An 18,470-nucleotide genomic window follows, 5' to 3' on the forward strand; every position below is an offset into this window, starting at 1 on the left:
GCAGACAGACAGACAGACAGACAGACAGACAAATACACAGACAGACAGACAGACAGGATCCAGTTTAGCAGAAGCTTCTCAGTGTTAAGATCATCTTGACTGGTAGAGACGGTGTTCGGTGGTAAATATGTTAATTAGATAAAGCTAATTAATAATAAACAATAATGATAGCTAGAAGTTTAATAAGACCCATACCTTGTCACCATCCTCTCCAGGTGGTCCTTGAGGTCCTGCAGGTCCTGGAAGGCCGACTGGGCCCTGGATTCCATCACGGCCAGCGGGACCAGCAGGACCCTTCTCACCCTAAACACACAACGGAGAGAAAGGAGCTCGAGTATTAGCTTCAGTATTAGCTTAGCATTAGCGATCGATTTCAGTTCCAAGATCAGGTCACCTAACAGCAGCTAGTGCTTACGGCCGGCTACTGTAGCTTAGCATTACTGCAGGTTCAATAAACTGCAGATAACAAGGGAGGCTAAAACCAGCGTACACGGCTAACTGACGCAAGCTGACTGTACAGATCATGTGTGGTTGAGTGGTGACCATTAATGACCGTTACTCTGTGGTGCTGGGACGGGACTTTCAGAGGGTAAATGTAACGCTCCTCTGTTTGTACAGATAAGGAGGACTCTTACCGGCCCTCCTTTCTCTCCAGCAGGTCCCGGGGGTCCTTGAGGTCCGTTACGTCCAGTCAGTCCAATAGGCCCACCGGGTCCAGCTGCACCTCTTTCACCTGGAGATCCCTAAAGTAAACACACACACACAAATACAGCACCGGTTGATCATAATAATAAGCTTTATTAGTACAGCGCCTTCATACACAAGTGCAGCCTCCTACACCATTAAAAGACACAAAATGAAACAAGAGAGGTGTGTAATAATGGAAAGTGGTGAACAGTGGAACCGGTTTGGAGAATCAGATGGGAGGAACACACTGATGTAGGAGTGTGAGCTGTTAGTGAGCATGTGGGTCACCTCTGTGATCAAACCCTAGTGCGTGAGTGGGTCCGTATTGTAATACAGCCCATTAGCACAGCTATTACAGCAGAATCTATTGAAGAGTGGAATAAAGAGGCCTTTCAAAGCCACACACACACACACACACACACACACACACACACACACACACACAGCTTCTCCACTCCATTAGTCACCAACTATAATGCCTCAGAACATTTGGGGTCAGGTTCAGTGCATACAGAACCACACACTAATGTACATTGCGTGTATGCACACACACACACACACACACACACATGCATGCAAAGAAAAATCAAAACACATTTTTAAATATCATATATTTAAACCAATAGAAACAAGCAGGCGGGGTTACGGGCTGGTATTGAAACTCCACCCCTCTCTACCAATCCATCAATCAGTCTGTCTGTCTACAGGTCTGTCTGTCTACAGGTCTAACTATCTAATAAGATTAGTGTTGAACTGACCCCAAATTTCAGGAGCTGATCATTTGATTGCATCCAGCCCCATGAGAGTGAGAGCATCAGTGAGGTCAGGTTCTGATGCTGAATGATTAGTTCTGCCACTCCAACCCACCCATCCCAAAAGTTCTGGCTGGAGCTCCACCATCACTGTAATAACATTAAACCCTCCAGTCTGAACTTATTAGCCATTTCTGTCCGGCCCCGTCCATCAGCCCCCCTGCCGGGGTCTGCGGGAGAGCACTGACTGGTGTGTGTTTGGCTACACTCTCATTCTCTGCTTCAGGGGGATTTCTTTGACACGGTTCTGTTCACAACTGTCTTCCACGGGCAGGACAACGAGCCCCGAGTTGTTCAGTCATATCTGAAAGACTCTCCTACTGCGAAATTAAAGCTCCGCTGCTTTTGAAGCCGGCCGCCAATTACAGCCACAGACAGTCCTCACTTTACTGAGAAATCCACAAGACAGCAATTACTGTCCCACTGCTTTGTGTTTCTGTGTGAAAGTACAGCAGAGTAATGTACCTTCTCCTTCCACTCACTGGCCACTTTATTAGAAACCCCAACCTTCTCCTTCCATTCACTGGCCACTTTATTAGAAACCCCAACCTTCTCCTTCCACTCACTGGCCACTTTATTAGAAACCCCAACCTTCTCCTTCCACTCACTGGCCACCTTATTAGAAACCCCTACCTTGTGCTTCCACTCACTGGCCACTTTATTAGAAACCCCAACCTTCTCCTTCCACTCACTGGCCACTTTATTAGAAACCCCAACCTTCTCCTTCCACTCACTGGCCACTTTATTAGAAACCCCAACCTTCTCCTTCCACTCACTGGCCACTTTATTAGAAACCCCAACCTTCTCCTTCCATTCACTGGCCACTTTATTAGAAACCCCTACCTTGTGCTTCCACTCACTGGCCACTTTATTAGAAACCCCAACCTTCTCCTTCCACTCACTGGCCACTTTATTAGAAACCCCTACCTTGTGCTTCCACTCACTGGCCACTTTATTAGAAACCCCAACCTTCTCCTTCCACTCACTGGCCACTTTATTAGAAACCCCAACCTTCTCCTTCCACTCACTGGCCACTTTATTAGAAACCCCAACCTTGTGCTTCCACTCACTGGCCACTTTATTAGAAACCCCAACCTTGTGCTTCCACTCACTGGCCACTTTATTAGAAACCCCAACCTTGTGCTTCCACTCACTGGCCACTTTATTAGAAACCCCAACCTTGTGCTTCCACTCACTGGCCACTTTATTAGAAACCCCAACCTTCTCCTTCCACTCACTGGCCACTTTATTAGAAACCCCAACCTTCTCCTTCCACTCACTGGCCACTTTATTAGAAACCCCAACCTTCTCCTTCCACTCACTGGCCACTTTATTAGAAACCCCAACCTTCTCCTTCCACTCACTGGCCACTTTATTAGAAACCCCAACCTTCTCCTTCCACTCACTGGCCACTTTATTAGAAACCCCAACCTTCTCCTTCCATTCACTGGCCACTTTATTAGAAACCCCAACCTTCTCCTTCCACTCACTGGCCACTTTATTAGAAACCCCAACCTTCTCCTTCCACTCACTGGCCACTTTATTAGAAACCCCAACCTTCTCCTTCCACTCACTGGCCACTTTATTAGAAACCCCAACCTTCTCCTTCCACTTACTGGCCACTTTATTAGAAACCCCTACCTTGTGCTTCCACTCACTGGCCACTTTATTAGAAACCCCAACCTTCTCCTTCCACTCACTGGCCACTTTATTAGAAACCCCAACCTTCTCCTTCCACTCACTGGCCACTTTATTAGAAACCCCAACCTTCTCCTTCCATTCACTGGCCACTTTATTAGAAACCCCAACCTTCTCCTTCCACTCACTGGCCACTTTATTAGAAACCCCAACCTTCTCCTTCCACTCACTGGCCACTTTATTAGAAACCCCAACCTTCTCCTTCCACTCACTGGCCACTTTATTAGAAACCCCTACCTTCTCCTTCCACTCACTGGCCACTTTATTAGAAACCCCTACCTTGTGCTTCCACTCACTGGCCACTTTATTAGAAACCCCTACCTTGTGCTTCCACTCACTGGCCACTTTATTAGAAACCCCAACCTTGTGCTTCCACTCACTGGCCACTTTATTAGAAACCCCTACCTTGTGCTTCCACTCACTGGCCACTTTATTAGAAACCCCTACCTTGTGCTTCCACTCACTGGCCACTTTATTAGAAACCCCTACCTTGTGCTTCCACTCACTGGCCACTTTATTAGAAACCCCAACCTTGTGCTTCCACTCACTGGCCACTTTATTAGAAACCCCTACCTTGTGCTTCCACTCACTGGCCACTTTATTAGAAACCCCAACCTTGTGCTTCCACTCACTGGCCACTTTATTAGAAACCCCAACCTTGTGCTTCCACTCACTGGCCACTTTATTAGAAACCCCAACCTTGTGCTTCCACTCACTGGCCACTTTATTAGAAACCCCTACCTTGTGCTTCCACTCACTGGCCACTTTATTAGAAACCCCTACCTTGTGCTTCCACTCACTGGCCACTTTATTAGAAACCCCAACCTTGTGCTTCCACTCACTGGCCACTTTATTAGAAACCCCTACCTTGTGCTTCCACTCACTGGCCACTTTATTAGAAACCCCTACCTTGTGCTTCCACTCACTCAGTTGTCGAGTTTATTAGAATATGGAAAGTAACGTGACGTGAGCTCAGTGTGTGACTGATTTGCTGGGATAAGTATGTGTGTGTGTGTGTGTCTGTGTGTGTCTGTGTATGTATGTGTGTGCGTGTGTCCCACACCAAGTTGGCCCCTCCACTCCACCATGACTGGTCATTATGTCCACCACCTGCTGAAAGTCCACTGTCCAGAAAGCTGCCTGCTGTCCCCCCCAGTGAGAGGCGGACAAGACAGGAGCGGATTCTGTGGGAGTTGCCATGGTAACGGAGCAGAGGTGTACAGCTCTGCCCTCGCCGCCATGATCCGATTCGATTACGATTCTTTAGGGAAATGATTCAGTGCATCTCTCACTGAATACATGACTGTGGGCTGAATCAGGATCCTGAATCATCGCTGGAAGAACTGCCCGCACCTACACCTGCCCAACACTGCTGCTTCTCTGAGGAGCGCCAGAACTGCTCCCTCTTTGTTTATCATTTATGTTATATGAAGCCGTTTAGCTCCGCCCATTCAGACTGAAGTTATAAGGAGTGTTTCAACCTAAACTGATGTTGAACGAGGCACAATACAGGGCGGCCAATCTGAACAGAGCTCATTTAAATATATCGGTGTTTATTGGATAAAATAGAGGTTGAACAATAAAAGATATGATATGTAGAATATAGGCTCTTCACTGTGATAGAAATATTGACTTAAAATAATGTTAATTCTGCTAGTGGAATAAATGTGTGTGGTGAACATGACTTTAATTGCAGAAAGACTTAATCATTACACACACACACACACACACACACACACACACACGCGTCTGTATTTAGCAAAGGATGTGTGGAACTAACACTCCATTAAATAATAAATTATTGACCCTAAACATCTCTAATATTTACTTACTAAACCTCAGTAACAAGGTACTTACGATGGGGCCTTGGGGACCCTGAGGACCCTCACCACCCTTCAGTCCACCTTGACCCTGAAACAGAGGAGAGGGGGCGGGGTTAAAGTGACTAAAGCAAAACTCCTGAATAAGACCCACAGACTGAGCCTCTGTTTCAGATGAAACTTCGCTGATGTGTTTTATGGTTGTTTGCATTAAGTCTGATGTTCTCTGATGTTTTTATCTGTAACAAATGACCACACAAAAAATGGTGATACAAGGTTTTGTTCCCACAGTGCTGATATAAATGTCAGCAGTGGGTGAGTGAGTAAACAGTGAGGATCTACAGCTCCAAGCTAAACAGACTCCAGAAAGCCTCCTCTGCATGTAAAGAGGAGCCACTGTTTATTCACTGATTCAGTGAGGACTGTGATGACTCTCTGTGGAGGCCAGAAGCCAGCGTGAGCATTTGGTGGAACAGCAGGCGTTTAGGAGGCTAATGGCCGTTTGGCCAGGTTTGCAACTCAGGCATGTTTTACGTTCTTACTGGAGCGCCAGGAAGTCCCCTCTGCCCAGCGAATCCTCTCAGCCCCGCAGGCCCGACTTTCCCGGGAGGACCCTGAGGACCTGGATCACCCTGCAGCGTAGAAAAACAGAACAAATCAGAACAAATTATAACAAGTTTAACGAGGTTGCTACAAATTAGCGATCAATTAAGTCCAAATGCTTAATTAAGGACTATATGGGGGAGCAAACTTATGAGTACTTCAGAATAGATTAATCACTGATTACCTTTCCACCTTCTTTCCCAGCAGCTCCAGGAAGACCCTGCTCTCCAGGGGGTCCTGGGGATCCGGGATGGCCTCGCTCACCAACAGGGCCGGTCTCTCCTGTAGGTCCCTTTCAAATAATCCAGAAAAATCCACAGTTTACTGATGTTCTCAAACAGACGTTCTTTCTCTCTTTATCTTCTGGAGTGTTTACCTGTGGACCAACAACACCACCAGGGCCTGGGGGTCCCGTCTTTCCTTGGAAACCCTTGTTGTGGAAAACAGATTAAGATATCATTAATCAGACTGTCACAGCGCAGACTAGTCCACTTAATACTTTCTTAAAAAGAGTAACAGACTTTTAAAGAACCTAAAAATCCACCGCAGAACACAGCGAGACCCTCACTCTAGATAACACCGTCTTTATGAACAACCTTCAGGCCGTTAAACAGAACCTACCGTTTCTCCTCGCTGTCCAGGGTGACCTGGCAGCCCATCCTTTCCTGGAGGTCCCTGCAGAAACACAACATCATCTCGTCAATATCTAGCCTGACAAAACATGGTCTAATTACCTGAAAATACACAGTATGGACAAAAGTATTGGGGCACCTGCTCATTCATTGTTTCTTCTGAAATCGAGGGTTTTCAAAAAGAGTTTTTAAGAGCATTACAGCAACAAAGCATTAGTGGGGTCAGGATGATGGAAAATCACCATCCCTCCTCATCCCAAAAGTACTGGATGGAGCTCCACCACCATCATTCCAGAGAACACAGCTCTTCCACTGCTCCACAGCTCAATGCTGGGGAACTTTATAGTAGTATAGTAGTAGCTGAATGTTTTCAATAGATGGGGTGTCCACAAACACTTGGACATAAAGTGGTTTGGTATTGGGTAAGCATGCAGGCAGAAGGATCTAAAAGCTCATTTATCATTATTAAGAATTAAACATTGCTTACAGGAGGGCCCTTAGGTCCCGGAAGCCCAACAGGTCCCTGTGGTCCTTGAGGTCCCTGAGATGAAAGATGAAGAACAGTGAGAGGAGCTAAAAAGGATTTGACAGAAGAACCTCCATGAACCATGTAGCCCTAAAATAAGTGCTCACCCTTTCTCCAGGACCACCTGGAGGTCCATCCATCCCTGAGGTACCCTGAAAAAAGGAGACAAGGTGGGTCAGAATCGTCTCCAGAAAGCATCAGAAAGTCAGGAACGCTGAAGTCCGACCCATCCCACAGAACCGACCTACGACTCCGAACCTCACGGTAGCCCGACTCCATTCTGCCTGAGCCGGGCTGTAATCGACACAGTGGGATATCTGAACCTGACCAAACCTCTGTAAGAATAGTCTGGACTTCTCAGGTTCAATCGAATGTTTGAAGCTCTGACTGAATGCTTGAGGGATGTCTGACCTTTGGCCCTGGTTTTCCTGTTGGTCCTCTCGCACCTCTTCCACCACGAGGACCCTGGGAGCACACATCAGCATTGCTGTTATTAAGAGTGGATCTTTAAACTGCTTTCTGAAACATGCTTTGGTAAGTTCTCCGTACCGTTGGACCACGCTGTCCTCTTGGTCCTGCTTTGCCAGCAATGCCCTACAGGGGGAAACACTCAGTTAGGAGAAAGCAGAAGAGTTCAGGAAGAAAGGCTGGAGAATCTCTGACCATCATCTCATTTCTACTCAGTGGAATTACACCCAGCTTAAGACACAAGACACTGCCTTTACTCTGCTGCGCTCCATTTCTCCTTCTCTACAGGAGCCCTGTGCGAACAGACGCTGACAGATGCTTCCTCCGAGACTTCCTTGTCTTGCTCGCTGACATTCTAGACCGTTCTGTCTCATTGAGTTTGACCTTCGGTACTGTTTCATGCTCGCTATTGAAGCAGTGATTTGTAAATCCAGGAAAAGTCATGACCCTTTCCCTCTGAGGCGGAGTGATCTCCACCCAGGCTGGTGGAGTTGGGGGCTGGGTTTTATGGAAGGCAGTAAATTGGACTTCTTACCCTGCCGCCTTTCTCTCCGTTGGCTCCAGCAAAGCCAGGGAAACCCGTGGAACCCTATGGAGAGAGAGATCAGTGTCATGCTTGTGGAATGTTGACGATACAATCTCAGTACAGTGAATACGACCGAGAGGAGTGAGAACTCCGCCGCTGTCGAGGAGTAATTAATGCATTAATGAATCCGTAACTTAAGATTTCTGCACATTGTGTAACTGAGGTTTTGTGACGTGTTCATTCTGGAGGAGAAACAAGCCAGCAGGTTTAACTCCTCCCTCTCAGAAGCACCGGGCTGTTGATGACAGGGTTGTGGGTTCGATGCCTGGTCTCAGCAGGCTGCCACTGTCGCACCCTTGAACAAGACTCATCCCCCTCTCTGCTCCCCGGGCTGCCCACCGCCATGGGCCTGTGTGCTCACTGTCACTGTGTGTGTATGTGTGTGTGTGTGTGTGTGTGTGTGTTCACTACACAGATGGGTTGAAGGCGGAGGCCAAATTCCATCCCACTCTAATGGTGAATATGGGTGTCTTGTCTTGTCTTGTCTTCAGGTTAACTGTAGTTTTATTGGTCGTCTTGTTAAAAATGACAAATAATGGGTGGACTTTTTCAGCTGGAGATGAACATGGTTAAACTGGGTGGAGTGGGAACTCCCGCAGACGTGGGATAATGGTCTATGGGACAGGGGGAGTGTGTTATCACGGCTGGGATTTGGTGAAGCTGCTCAGGAAGTTGAACTAAACCCTGGGGAGGGTTTACTGTCTAGACTCTGAATGAAAAGCAGCATGCCACCTACAGGCTGGCTGCAGTTTCTGTTCCTCTTCTACTTTATTTTTCAGTATTATAAAAACGGTCAGTAAAGGCTAGTAAACAGTAGCAGCACAGACTGGCTTCACAGTCAGCGCTGAAGCCCTCTGCTCTGCAGACAGGGATCAGGACGAGGTTGGATGAAGGCGGAATGTGCTGATTGTATCTGGAGAAGAATGAACACAAAACACTGGAGGAGCGTTTGCCTGGGTGATGGCCTTAACAAAGCAATCAGCAGGTCTTTGTTGCTGCTGCTGATGCTGATGATGATGATGATGCTGTGCAGGAGAGGCAGACTCTGCTCTACTGAAGCCAGTTAACATTAAACTTAAGTGAAATTAGTGGCAGAGCAAAGAGAGATCTAACACAACACAACACACACACGCACACACACACACACACACACACACACACACACACACACACACACACACACACAGCAGTTTAGTGCTTAGGTTCAGCCATCTGTGAGAAGATCACGCTGGGCTGCAGGTGGAGATGTGTGGAGATGGATATTTCTGTAGTCTGATCATCTCTGCTCCACATTTAAACACTAGCTGAAAGCAAAGTGAGTGTGAACACTACAGCGCCCCCCATAGGTGGGGTTAGCAGACTGAGGGGGGCGCTGGAACAGTCATTAAACAGTCTGGTACATCCATACAAAACTCTATTAATTCAGTACAGTTCTACACCGACCTCTGCTGGTCCTAGTCAATGCTATGAGGTTGCTATGCAGTTGCTATGGTATCCCAGGTGGTTGCTATGGGGTTGATTTGGGCTGCTCAATGCAGTTATGATTGTGATGCAAAGTAAATATTAGCCAGCCAGTGCTAAGGAAGCCCAGGTGGCTGACATGGGTGTGCTAGATGGTTGCAGTGCTGTTTCCAGTGGTTGCTATGAGGTATGATTTTGTGTGCTGGTTGCTATGGTCTTCTTACTTTCTGTCATAATCCACGTTTTGTCTCATTATAAAAGAAAAGAATGCAGGCCAAGAATTCATCCTGGACTGGATCTAACTTCACTGTTAGCCTGTAATGCTATTTTCCACTGGCTACGCTAGCAGAAACATCCCACCTGTGAGTACAAGGCCTGATCCTTAATGTTAAACGGAACTCTGGGGAGATACAGAGGCAGATCTTCATGCAGTTACACAGAGAAGACACTCTGGAAAACAGGTTCTCCCATTAGCGCTGTTAGCATTAGCAGATCAGAGCACCGCTGGCCTGCTGTGCTAAAAGGGAGGCAGAGCGAGACGCAGCCGGGTCAGATTCATGATCCCGATGTCGTCGGGACGAATACAAGGGAGATACAACGAATACAGCGAGCAAACTGATGCGGCTCTGTTTACTTGTCGGGTTGTTAATCCTCTGTATGATTAGAACGTCTGTATTAGCTACAGAGGGAACATTTAGAGCATTAAGCGAACACTTTATCTAGTACCGAAGCATGTGACATGTCTAGTTAATATCATACCTTAGGACCCTGCCGTCCTGGATACCCAGGTAATCCAGGAACACCCAGTTTTCCCTATAAGACAAACAGTAGAACATCATGAACACAAAATCAAGAGAGAACCACAGAACAAGTTCCACAGAAAAATAGAACCTAATTATTCAGTATTTTCTATGATTATTTAGTATCCACTATGAATTACACAGTATCCACTGTAGTATTCAGTTATCCACTATGAACATTACAGTGTCCAGTATGAATTACTCACTATTTACTATGAATTATTCAGTATCCAGTATGAATTATTCAGCATTCAGTATGAATTATTCAGTATCCAGTATGAACTATTCACTATCTACTATGAATTAGTCAGCATCCAGTATGAATTATTCAGCATTCAGTATGAATTATTCAGCATTCAGTATGAATTATTCAGCATCCAGTATGAATTACTCAGTATCTACTATGAATTATTCAGTATCCAGTATGAACTATTCACTATCTACTATGAATTAGTCAGTATCCAGTATGAACTATTCACTATCCACTATGAATTATTCAGCATCCAGTATGAATTATTCAGCATTCAGTATGAATTATTCAGCATCCAGTATGAATTACTCAGTATCTACTATGAATTATTCAGTATCCAGTATGAACTATTCACTATCTACTATGAATTAGTCAGTATCCAGTATGAACTATTCAGTATTAATTTAGTTAAATCTGGGCAGTTGGATGCATATTAATGGTGACTGGCTATGGAGGTGATACAGACGCCAGGATGTAGTTCAGAACAGAAAGGCTTACCTTTTCTCCGGCCAAACCCATGGGTCCAGCCTCTCCGGAAGGTCCAGACTTTCCCTTGGGCCCCTCGGGTCCATCCTCTCCCCTGGGTCCAATCACACCATTCTCTCCCTAAACACAATAAACATCATCACCGACATTCCAACATACCCGTCTACACTCCAGCCGAACAGTGTGGAGACTGAACCGAGTCAGGATCCGTTTACAGTAATGGGTTCAGATCCCTCTAAACTGGGTTTACTGCGTTTTTCAGGCAAACAGATTAGAAACACTGCAGGAGGAGGATTAGTCTAATGTGCAGGAGAACACCAGAACACCACCACTCACCTTGTCACCCTTGAGGCCCATGTCACCCTTGAACCCTGGGAAACCGTCCTCACCCTGGAATAAAAAAAAAGTAGAAAATAGAAAAATAAAAATAAAATAATAAATAGGAACATCAAACAAAACATTTAAAAGAAAATATCAAATAAATGTAATATTTGTAGATAAAGCACAATTTATTTTTCAATTCTATAAAAGCAGTATAGTTGCAGATAAGTGCATGAAAAACATAAATATTCATTTCATTAAAATACTACTCTTAACATACTTACAAATAATTAAACAAAGCTGTAAAATGAATAAATATATTTTATGATTCTAGGTGATAGATGTTAGGCTGCATAAACGTTATGTTAAATGAACATCAATAGTATGCAATGTATTTCAACAGCCAGTAATATCTAGAAACATCTACACCTACAAATAGATAATTACAGTATATTACCATGAGCATGTATAACTACTTATGATAATTATAATAAATTAAATATTGATTAAAATATCTCAAATTAGAATTAAACCAGCACTGTTTTCATTTTACTACATTTTAATTTGGAATTTTACATAAAATAGAAAGATACTAATATGAAAAGTGAGTGTAGTGTAAATACATCCACCACCACAACAAACCAAGAGACAGGTTTTACAGTATTAGCGAATTCTGCATATAGAGATTTATTATAAAATTCAGGAATATTAAATCTACAATTGCAGCTAAACGCTCACATCTAGTGGTTAAAGAGTGCAGCACTAGTATACGATAGTGAGCATAAAAAAATGAATACAGATGTTTCAATTACAGTTTATAAATTTATAGTAATGCATTTAAAATCAGTAAATATATATTTATTATTTATAATTATAAACACATTTATTTATTTATTATATTTATATTTATTTCACATGGAGAGACATATGAGCCAGAATTTGGCAAGAATTTGTTGTTTTCTCTAGTTAGCCTATAATTAAAATTTCCTTCCTTAAAAAACTAAGTTAAATATGATTATAAAGCCCATTTAAAGTGACGCTGTTACTGTAAACTCTGAAGAGCTCTTTTTAATCAACACAGCGACATCTGGTGGCCGCTGCAGAAAAACACTGCTCAAAAACAGCTTAACCGAACCACATGCATGAAATAGCAGTTAGACTGCACATGCCTTTTGGTTCTCGGTCAGCTGGAGAGCGCTGCCTTGGCTGGAGTGCAGCTCTCCATAGAGTGCGAAATGCCATAAAACACATTCCTCGATAAGAGACTCACAATAAGACAAAGCCAGCTTTTTCTCTCCCTTCTGGAAACGACGCCCTACTGGACTCTCACTGCAGTCTCGGCTTTGTTGTCTAAATTATCCATCTAAAATATCAGCCCGGCTTCCACACTGCTGACTCATGGGGGAAAAGTAAGAGTGGAATGACGGAGGCACTTAGACTTGACGCTATATGGAAAAACACTGCAGCACAGCGCTCCACGGGTCATTACGGCTCAGTCGGCTGGAGCCTACTCAGAGCTGATAGGCTGCTCCGCTCCCACATACACTCTCCCTTTCATCTCAGACGCCTCAGACGGGACAGGCGGAGGGACGGAGGAACGATGAAAGAGTGTATGTGTGGGAGCAGAGCGCCGCAACTGTCTAACTGTGGCATTGCACCCCCAGTGATGCCACAGCCATCCGTAATCAGGAGTCCCGTAGAGTCCTGTCTGCCTGTCTGTCTGCCTATTAGTCTGCTTATTAGTCTGCCTCTCTGTCTGTCTTTGTATCTGTCTGTTAGCCTGTCTGTCTGTTTGTCTGTGTATTCGTCTGTCTGCCCATCTGTATGTCTTTCTGCCGGTCTGTCTGCCTGCCTGTATACTTGTCTGTCTTTCTGTCTGTGTGTACCTCCTACCGAGCTCAGGACAGCAAAGCTCAGCTATCTAAGCATTGGCTGTGTGTCATCAGGAGGTCGTAGGTTCAACTCAGTGATGCCACAGTCATCCGTCAGTGTACAGGAGCCCTGAGCCCATAACTGTCCTCTCTCTCTCTCTTGCTCTGTCTCTTGGGGGTAGGATGGTCCTCCCATCCCCCATCACTCAGCGATCTCCTCAGGGGTTCCAGATAGTGGAGGGTGGGAGAGGGGGGTCTGGGAACGAGTACACTGGGGAGAAAGCTAGGAAAGGAAGGTAAGAGCACTCACCTTTTCTCCTTTTCCTCCTTTCAGACCGCGAACGCCCTCAGCTCCCTAAACAGAGAGATACAGACAGTTAACAGGAGGTATAGGCTTTAAAGATAGACAGACAGACAGATATACAGTCAGACAGACAGACAGACAAACAGACAAATAGATAGACAGAAGATAGATTGATGCACTCATAGACATAAAGAGACAGAAAGAGACAGACAGACTAGACAGATAGACAGGCAGTCAGTCCGACAGATATAAATATACAAATAGACAGACAGGCAGACAGACAGATTAACAGAGAGAGATAAACAGACAGACAGATAGACAGACATAGAGACAGACAGACAGATAGATAAATAGACAGACATAGAGACAGACAGACAGATGGATCACTAGTAAACAGTAAACAGTAATGGTTACACTGGTAATGAAACACAGACGTACTTTCACTCCGCGTGGGCCGGGATAGCCGATAGATCCCTGAGGTCCAGGATGACCCTAAAGCCAGACAGACAGACAGACAGACATATTAAAAAGCGGAGTGTGATTATATTAATTCACAGCAGTGTTACAGATCAGATCTGCATTAAAAAAAGCTCTGTGACAGAGTGGTCTCGGCTGAGCTCTGAGAAACCAGCCTGCAGCGCTCCGGAACACTGGTGGGGGTTTAGCCTCAGCTCATGAGCTCAATCACACAGAGAGAGAGAGAGAGAGAGAGAGACACTCACTGCTGATCCTTTCTCTCCAGCAGGGCCTTCTTTCCCAGGATGACCCTAAAATCCAATTAAACAAAACAGTCAACAAAAACATCCTCCATCAACACTGCGGCCGCCAGCACAGACAGTTAACCCTCATATTACTGCTCCACACTCCACAGGAGGCTGTAAATACCGGCACCAGCACACACAGCACTGCCTGGTCCAAACACACACTGCAGTGAAACACTGGGATATAATCCTGCTGTACTCCAACATATAAACTAGAGATACACACCATATTACTTATATATATATATTAGACTGATGAATATTTAGATTGATGGCCCAAACTCAAGGCCAGCTCTCTCAGTGATAGTGCGAGGTTCTCTGACTGTAGTGGGTGAGTGGTGCTGTAGGTACGATGATGAGAGACTCACAGGTGGCCCATCAGCTCCAGCTAAACCATGCAGACCCTGTTTCCCTGTTGGACCCTACAGAGAGACAGACAGAGACAGAGATGTTAATGCTCAGTTAAGGTGGAGACGAGCGGCCCCACTGTTTAATCCAACAATGACACAGTTCTAGAAAGAGCTCCACAATGTTCTCGCTTCATCTCAGCTTCCTGATCCTTCAGCCCAGCTTTAATCATCTAATCACACACAGCGTCTGAAAACTCCACCGCTTCTGGAGGAGCATTTCATTATAGAGCGCCGCTATGGCTCTGGCCTCATTCCAAACAGATCTGACTGGCTGTGGGTCTGAGACGCCGACGACAGAAACACTGTGTGTGTGTGTGTGTGTGTGTGTGTGTGGTTTCTCTTTAGTCAGCAGCGATCTGCTCTGAACCTCCAGCTTGGAAACCAGTGAGCCTGCAGAATCGTTTATGGGGCCAGGGCAGGAATATCTGTAATAACAAAACCTCTCTCTCTCTCTCTCTCTCTCTCTCTCTCTCTCTCACACACACTTACTTTTTCTCCAGGAGGTCCAATTGGGCCTTGAGGTCCAGGCAAACCCTGAAATACAGGAGTGAAGGAGACAGGAGAATTCAGTGACCGTATAAACGCAGTGAAACAGGAAACAGCTGATAAACGTGGATCTACAGCACGGTTTACTGCTGTGTGTGTCTGTGTGTTTTTGTATGTTTGTAGGACAAAGAATTGTGTTTACTTGATGTTTTAGTACATATATGCAGTAATAATATCGGTTATATATATGTATTACATGTATATGTAAGTATATATAAGTCCAAATATAATAGATATGGGCCAGACTGCACCTGCATACTGGTGCTTACGTTCATCTGATCACTCTGTTATAATTAAATGAACACAGTAATTCAGACAGTAGTTAGCTCAGCACCTGCCCTCTGGCTTCTTCGTGAGTATACTGCGCTCTCTCTTCTTCCCTAAGCTCAGGAAGGCGTGGCTAAATGAGCTTAACGATCTTAACGAGCATAAATATGTGGTAAGTGTCCACTTACCACAGCTGCAGCAGCTTCAGGCTAGGTGCTGAATTATTAATTATGAATTATTCATCAGTGGATAATCAGTTTTCCCATGCCGCTGTTTGTGCTCACCTGTGGGCCGGGGATGCCCTGCTGTCCGTGAGGTCCTGGTTCTCCTGCAGGGCCCTGGGAGAAAGAGAAGGAGAGAAAAATACATAATCAATAAACACCAATAAAAACAGAGCTGCAGATCAGCTGCATCAGAAACTTCATCACGACGGTCCAACCTCTCATTTAGAAACTATAGATTTAAAGTGGTGGGAATGTAAACAAACGTCCCTCAAACCTGAACCTGGGGCGGTAGCGGGTCAGCTGCTGTTGTGTAAGTTCAGTTTAATAATGGAAGACATGCAGGAGCTTCAGCTGGAAAAAGCTGATCTAGGTTCGACTCTCTGACTTCAGTGGAAGGAATGATTTCTTGGCGGGTGAAAGACTGAAGGCTGAATCTGCTGACTGTCTCTAATTAAGGTTGCATAAGGATTATAAAAACACACTAACCTACACTATACCCTTATTCTCTGATATTACACTGAATAATAACATACATCAATGTTTTTTACTCTAAATTTACTATTTGAAATTCAGATTTGACATGAAATAAAGTTTGCTATCAGCAGTCTGAATTCTGATCAGTAGGAAATACAGCTACACGTCATCAGCGTCTACCTTTACAAACGTAAACGTCATTGTGTTAATTAGGCTATTTTACAGAAGAGTGTAAATATGACGGATTTAGAAACTATAGCAACGTGTTCAACTCCATCCACATCTGTCAAACTCCAAGACTGATTGTGAAGGCTAGCAAACCTGAATGAAGCTAACCAGGCAGAAACTCCCGGCTCACCAAACCCAACACATTAAATATGAACATTTAATAAAACTGCTTAATTTTTTATTTCCTACTTTTAATCTGAGCATAACATCTAAAATATGAAAAACAACACCATCATTAATAATTCTGAATAAATAAATGATTATTAATAAATATCTCAGCTGATCCAATAAAGCTGTAAGAGGAACCCACCATGTTTCCTTTAGGACCAGCCGGACCGTCCAGCCCAGCGAGACCCTGTGTGTGCAGGAGAGCGGGTGTTAACGGGCGTCATCATACAGTCTGAAGAACAACACTAACTGCTGCAGAGTGTGAGGTACGTACCCGTTGTCCGGGGGTCCCCGGGGAACCTCTGGGGCCGAGAAGCCCTCTAGGACCCTGAACAACAAAACAGTCTGTTATATTTACATTCATTCCTCACAGGCGCTCGTACCCAGAGCGAATTACAAACGGAAGACCAGCAGCAGCCAAACTGATCTCCTGCTAATCCACTGCAGATGGAGCACAAACACGGCTTTATTTTATTCCGATTTTTTATAAGCAGTAGGCAATCTTAAGGGGGGGGGGGTCTCTACGCTCCAGTGATGGCTGGCCTGCAGGGTTTCACCTCCATTAAACAGCTGGGTTAACAGTCTGGGACTTTTTATTTTAGGGATAATATTCATTAATTTAAGGTCTGCTTAAATGAATAGATGGAGGAGAGATAGATGGACAGTTGGATGGATGAAGGGATTGGTGGATGGGTGTATGGATGACAGAGGGATAAATGGATAGAAGAAGGGATTGGTGGATGGCTGGAGGGGTAGACAGAGTAATAAATGGAGTGATGAAAGGAAGGATGATGGGTGGATGGATGGATGGAGTAATGAATTGATGGTAGAAGGATGGATGGAGTTACGAAAGGAGGGACATTAGATGGATGGAGAGATAAATGTCTCTCTCTCTCTCAGCTTTAAGGCTGTTAGTCTCGGCCGCTCTGTGCTGCTGAATCAGGCCTGCAGCTGAATGTGCTTCATACACACACACACACACACACACACACACACCTCCAGGGATAATGGTAATGCTAATGAAGGCTGCTGGTGGGTATTTACTTAAAAACATTACAGAGAAATATGTGAACACTGATACAGAGAGAGAGAGAGAGAGAGAGAGAGAGAGAGAGAGAGAGAGAGAGAGAGAGAGAGAGACACTGTGAGGGCTCTGGGCGCTCAAGCTGGTTTGTAGGTGGAGATGAAGAAGCTTACACTCTCTCCTGGCATCCCCCTCAGTCCGATCTCTCCATCCTCGCCCTACAAAGGGACAACACACACTTTCAGAGAGAGTCACACTTCCAAACACAAACACACACTCTCACAACAGTCCCAGGCATTCCCCGGTCTCTGAGGATCACTCACTCTGGGTCCGTCTTCTCCTGGAGATCCTGGAGGACCGATGGGGCCCTGCTCTCCCTGCAGGATGTGAGAAGGAGAGAGTGAGTGAAATGACAGAGGTGCAGAAGGAGAAAGTGCTCATTATCCTCGGCGGCTCAGGCTGCATTGTTAAGTACGGCTCGTGAGCGCTGTCGAGGCTTCCTCTCTCGGAGCAGCTGGGCCTGTCTGAGGCTCTGTAATTACACAGGCCAGGATTAGGAAGCTGGAAATACACTCCTCACTCTGTGATCTATGGTGCGTTCTGTATTTTGGCGCGAGCGCAGCCCTGCACACCCTGCTAATGGGCGCTCAGACCCGCAGAAATGCTAAACGGACTCCAGCAGACATGAAGACGCGATAAACTCTGAGCCATTCCAGTGGAGTGAACTCAGAGACTCGAGGGCCACGAGCTGGTGCTGAGTTAGCTCATTCCTGCAGGACCTCTGCAGCTCAACTTCAGGCCACCAAAAATGTTCTAATTCTAATGAAGGCATTCAGCTACTTTCAGCTGCACCCACTGCTGACACAGATGTGCAAATGCACACACACAGCTTGTCTAGTCCCTGTAGAGAAGAAGTACTGCCAATAGAATAGGACTCTCTGGAGCAGATCAACATCATGACTCTATTGGCACCATGCTGCCTAATGCCAGGCGTGAGCTAGAGGGGTATACACACAGTGTTTGTGTTTGCGTGAGACTGAAGT

The 18,470-nt window shown here is 45.3% G+C and overlaps 1 protein-coding gene across 1 annotated transcript in view; it reads right to left on the reverse strand.

The window, feature by feature from the left end:
* Positions 1-18,470, reverse strand: part of col11a1b (collagen, type XI, alpha 1b) — an 84,228-nt gene that overhangs the window by 15,581 nt on the left and 50,177 nt on the right. The window contains exons 19-43 of the mRNA XM_072669049.1: positions 17,751-17,804; positions 17,601-17,645; positions 16,678-16,731; positions 16,546-16,590; positions 15,594-15,647; positions 14,986-15,030; positions 14,455-14,508; positions 14,048-14,092; positions 13,764-13,817; positions 13,332-13,376; positions 11,166-11,219; positions 10,842-10,949; positions 10,053-10,106; positions 7,782-7,835; positions 7,328-7,372; positions 7,190-7,243; positions 6,886-6,930; positions 6,740-6,793; positions 6,242-6,295; positions 5,997-6,050; positions 5,805-5,912; positions 5,560-5,649; positions 5,055-5,108; positions 636-743; positions 196-303 (exon numbers count right to left, since the gene is read on the reverse strand). Coding sequence (XP_072525150.1) covers positions 196-303; positions 636-743; positions 5,055-5,108; positions 5,560-5,649; positions 5,805-5,912; positions 5,997-6,050; positions 6,242-6,295; positions 6,740-6,793; positions 6,886-6,930; positions 7,190-7,243; positions 7,328-7,372; positions 7,782-7,835; positions 10,053-10,106; positions 10,842-10,949; positions 11,166-11,219; positions 13,332-13,376; positions 13,764-13,817; positions 14,048-14,092; positions 14,455-14,508; positions 14,986-15,030; positions 15,594-15,647; positions 16,546-16,590; positions 16,678-16,731; positions 17,601-17,645; positions 17,751-17,804 — 1,539 coding nt within the window. The remainder of the gene's footprint in view (positions 1-195; positions 304-635; positions 744-5,054; positions 5,109-5,559; positions 5,650-5,804; positions 5,913-5,996; positions 6,051-6,241; positions 6,296-6,739; positions 6,794-6,885; positions 6,931-7,189; positions 7,244-7,327; positions 7,373-7,781; positions 7,836-10,052; positions 10,107-10,841; positions 10,950-11,165; positions 11,220-13,331; positions 13,377-13,763; positions 13,818-14,047; positions 14,093-14,454; positions 14,509-14,985; positions 15,031-15,593; positions 15,648-16,545; positions 16,591-16,677; positions 16,732-17,600; positions 17,646-17,750; positions 17,805-18,470) is intronic.

The sequence above is a fragment of the Salminus brasiliensis genome, chromosome 23 (genome assembly GCF_030463535.1).
Source record: "Salminus brasiliensis chromosome 23, fSalBra1.hap2, whole genome shotgun sequence".
Lineage (NCBI taxonomy): Eukaryota > Metazoa > Chordata > Actinopteri > Characiformes > Bryconidae > Salminus > Salminus brasiliensis.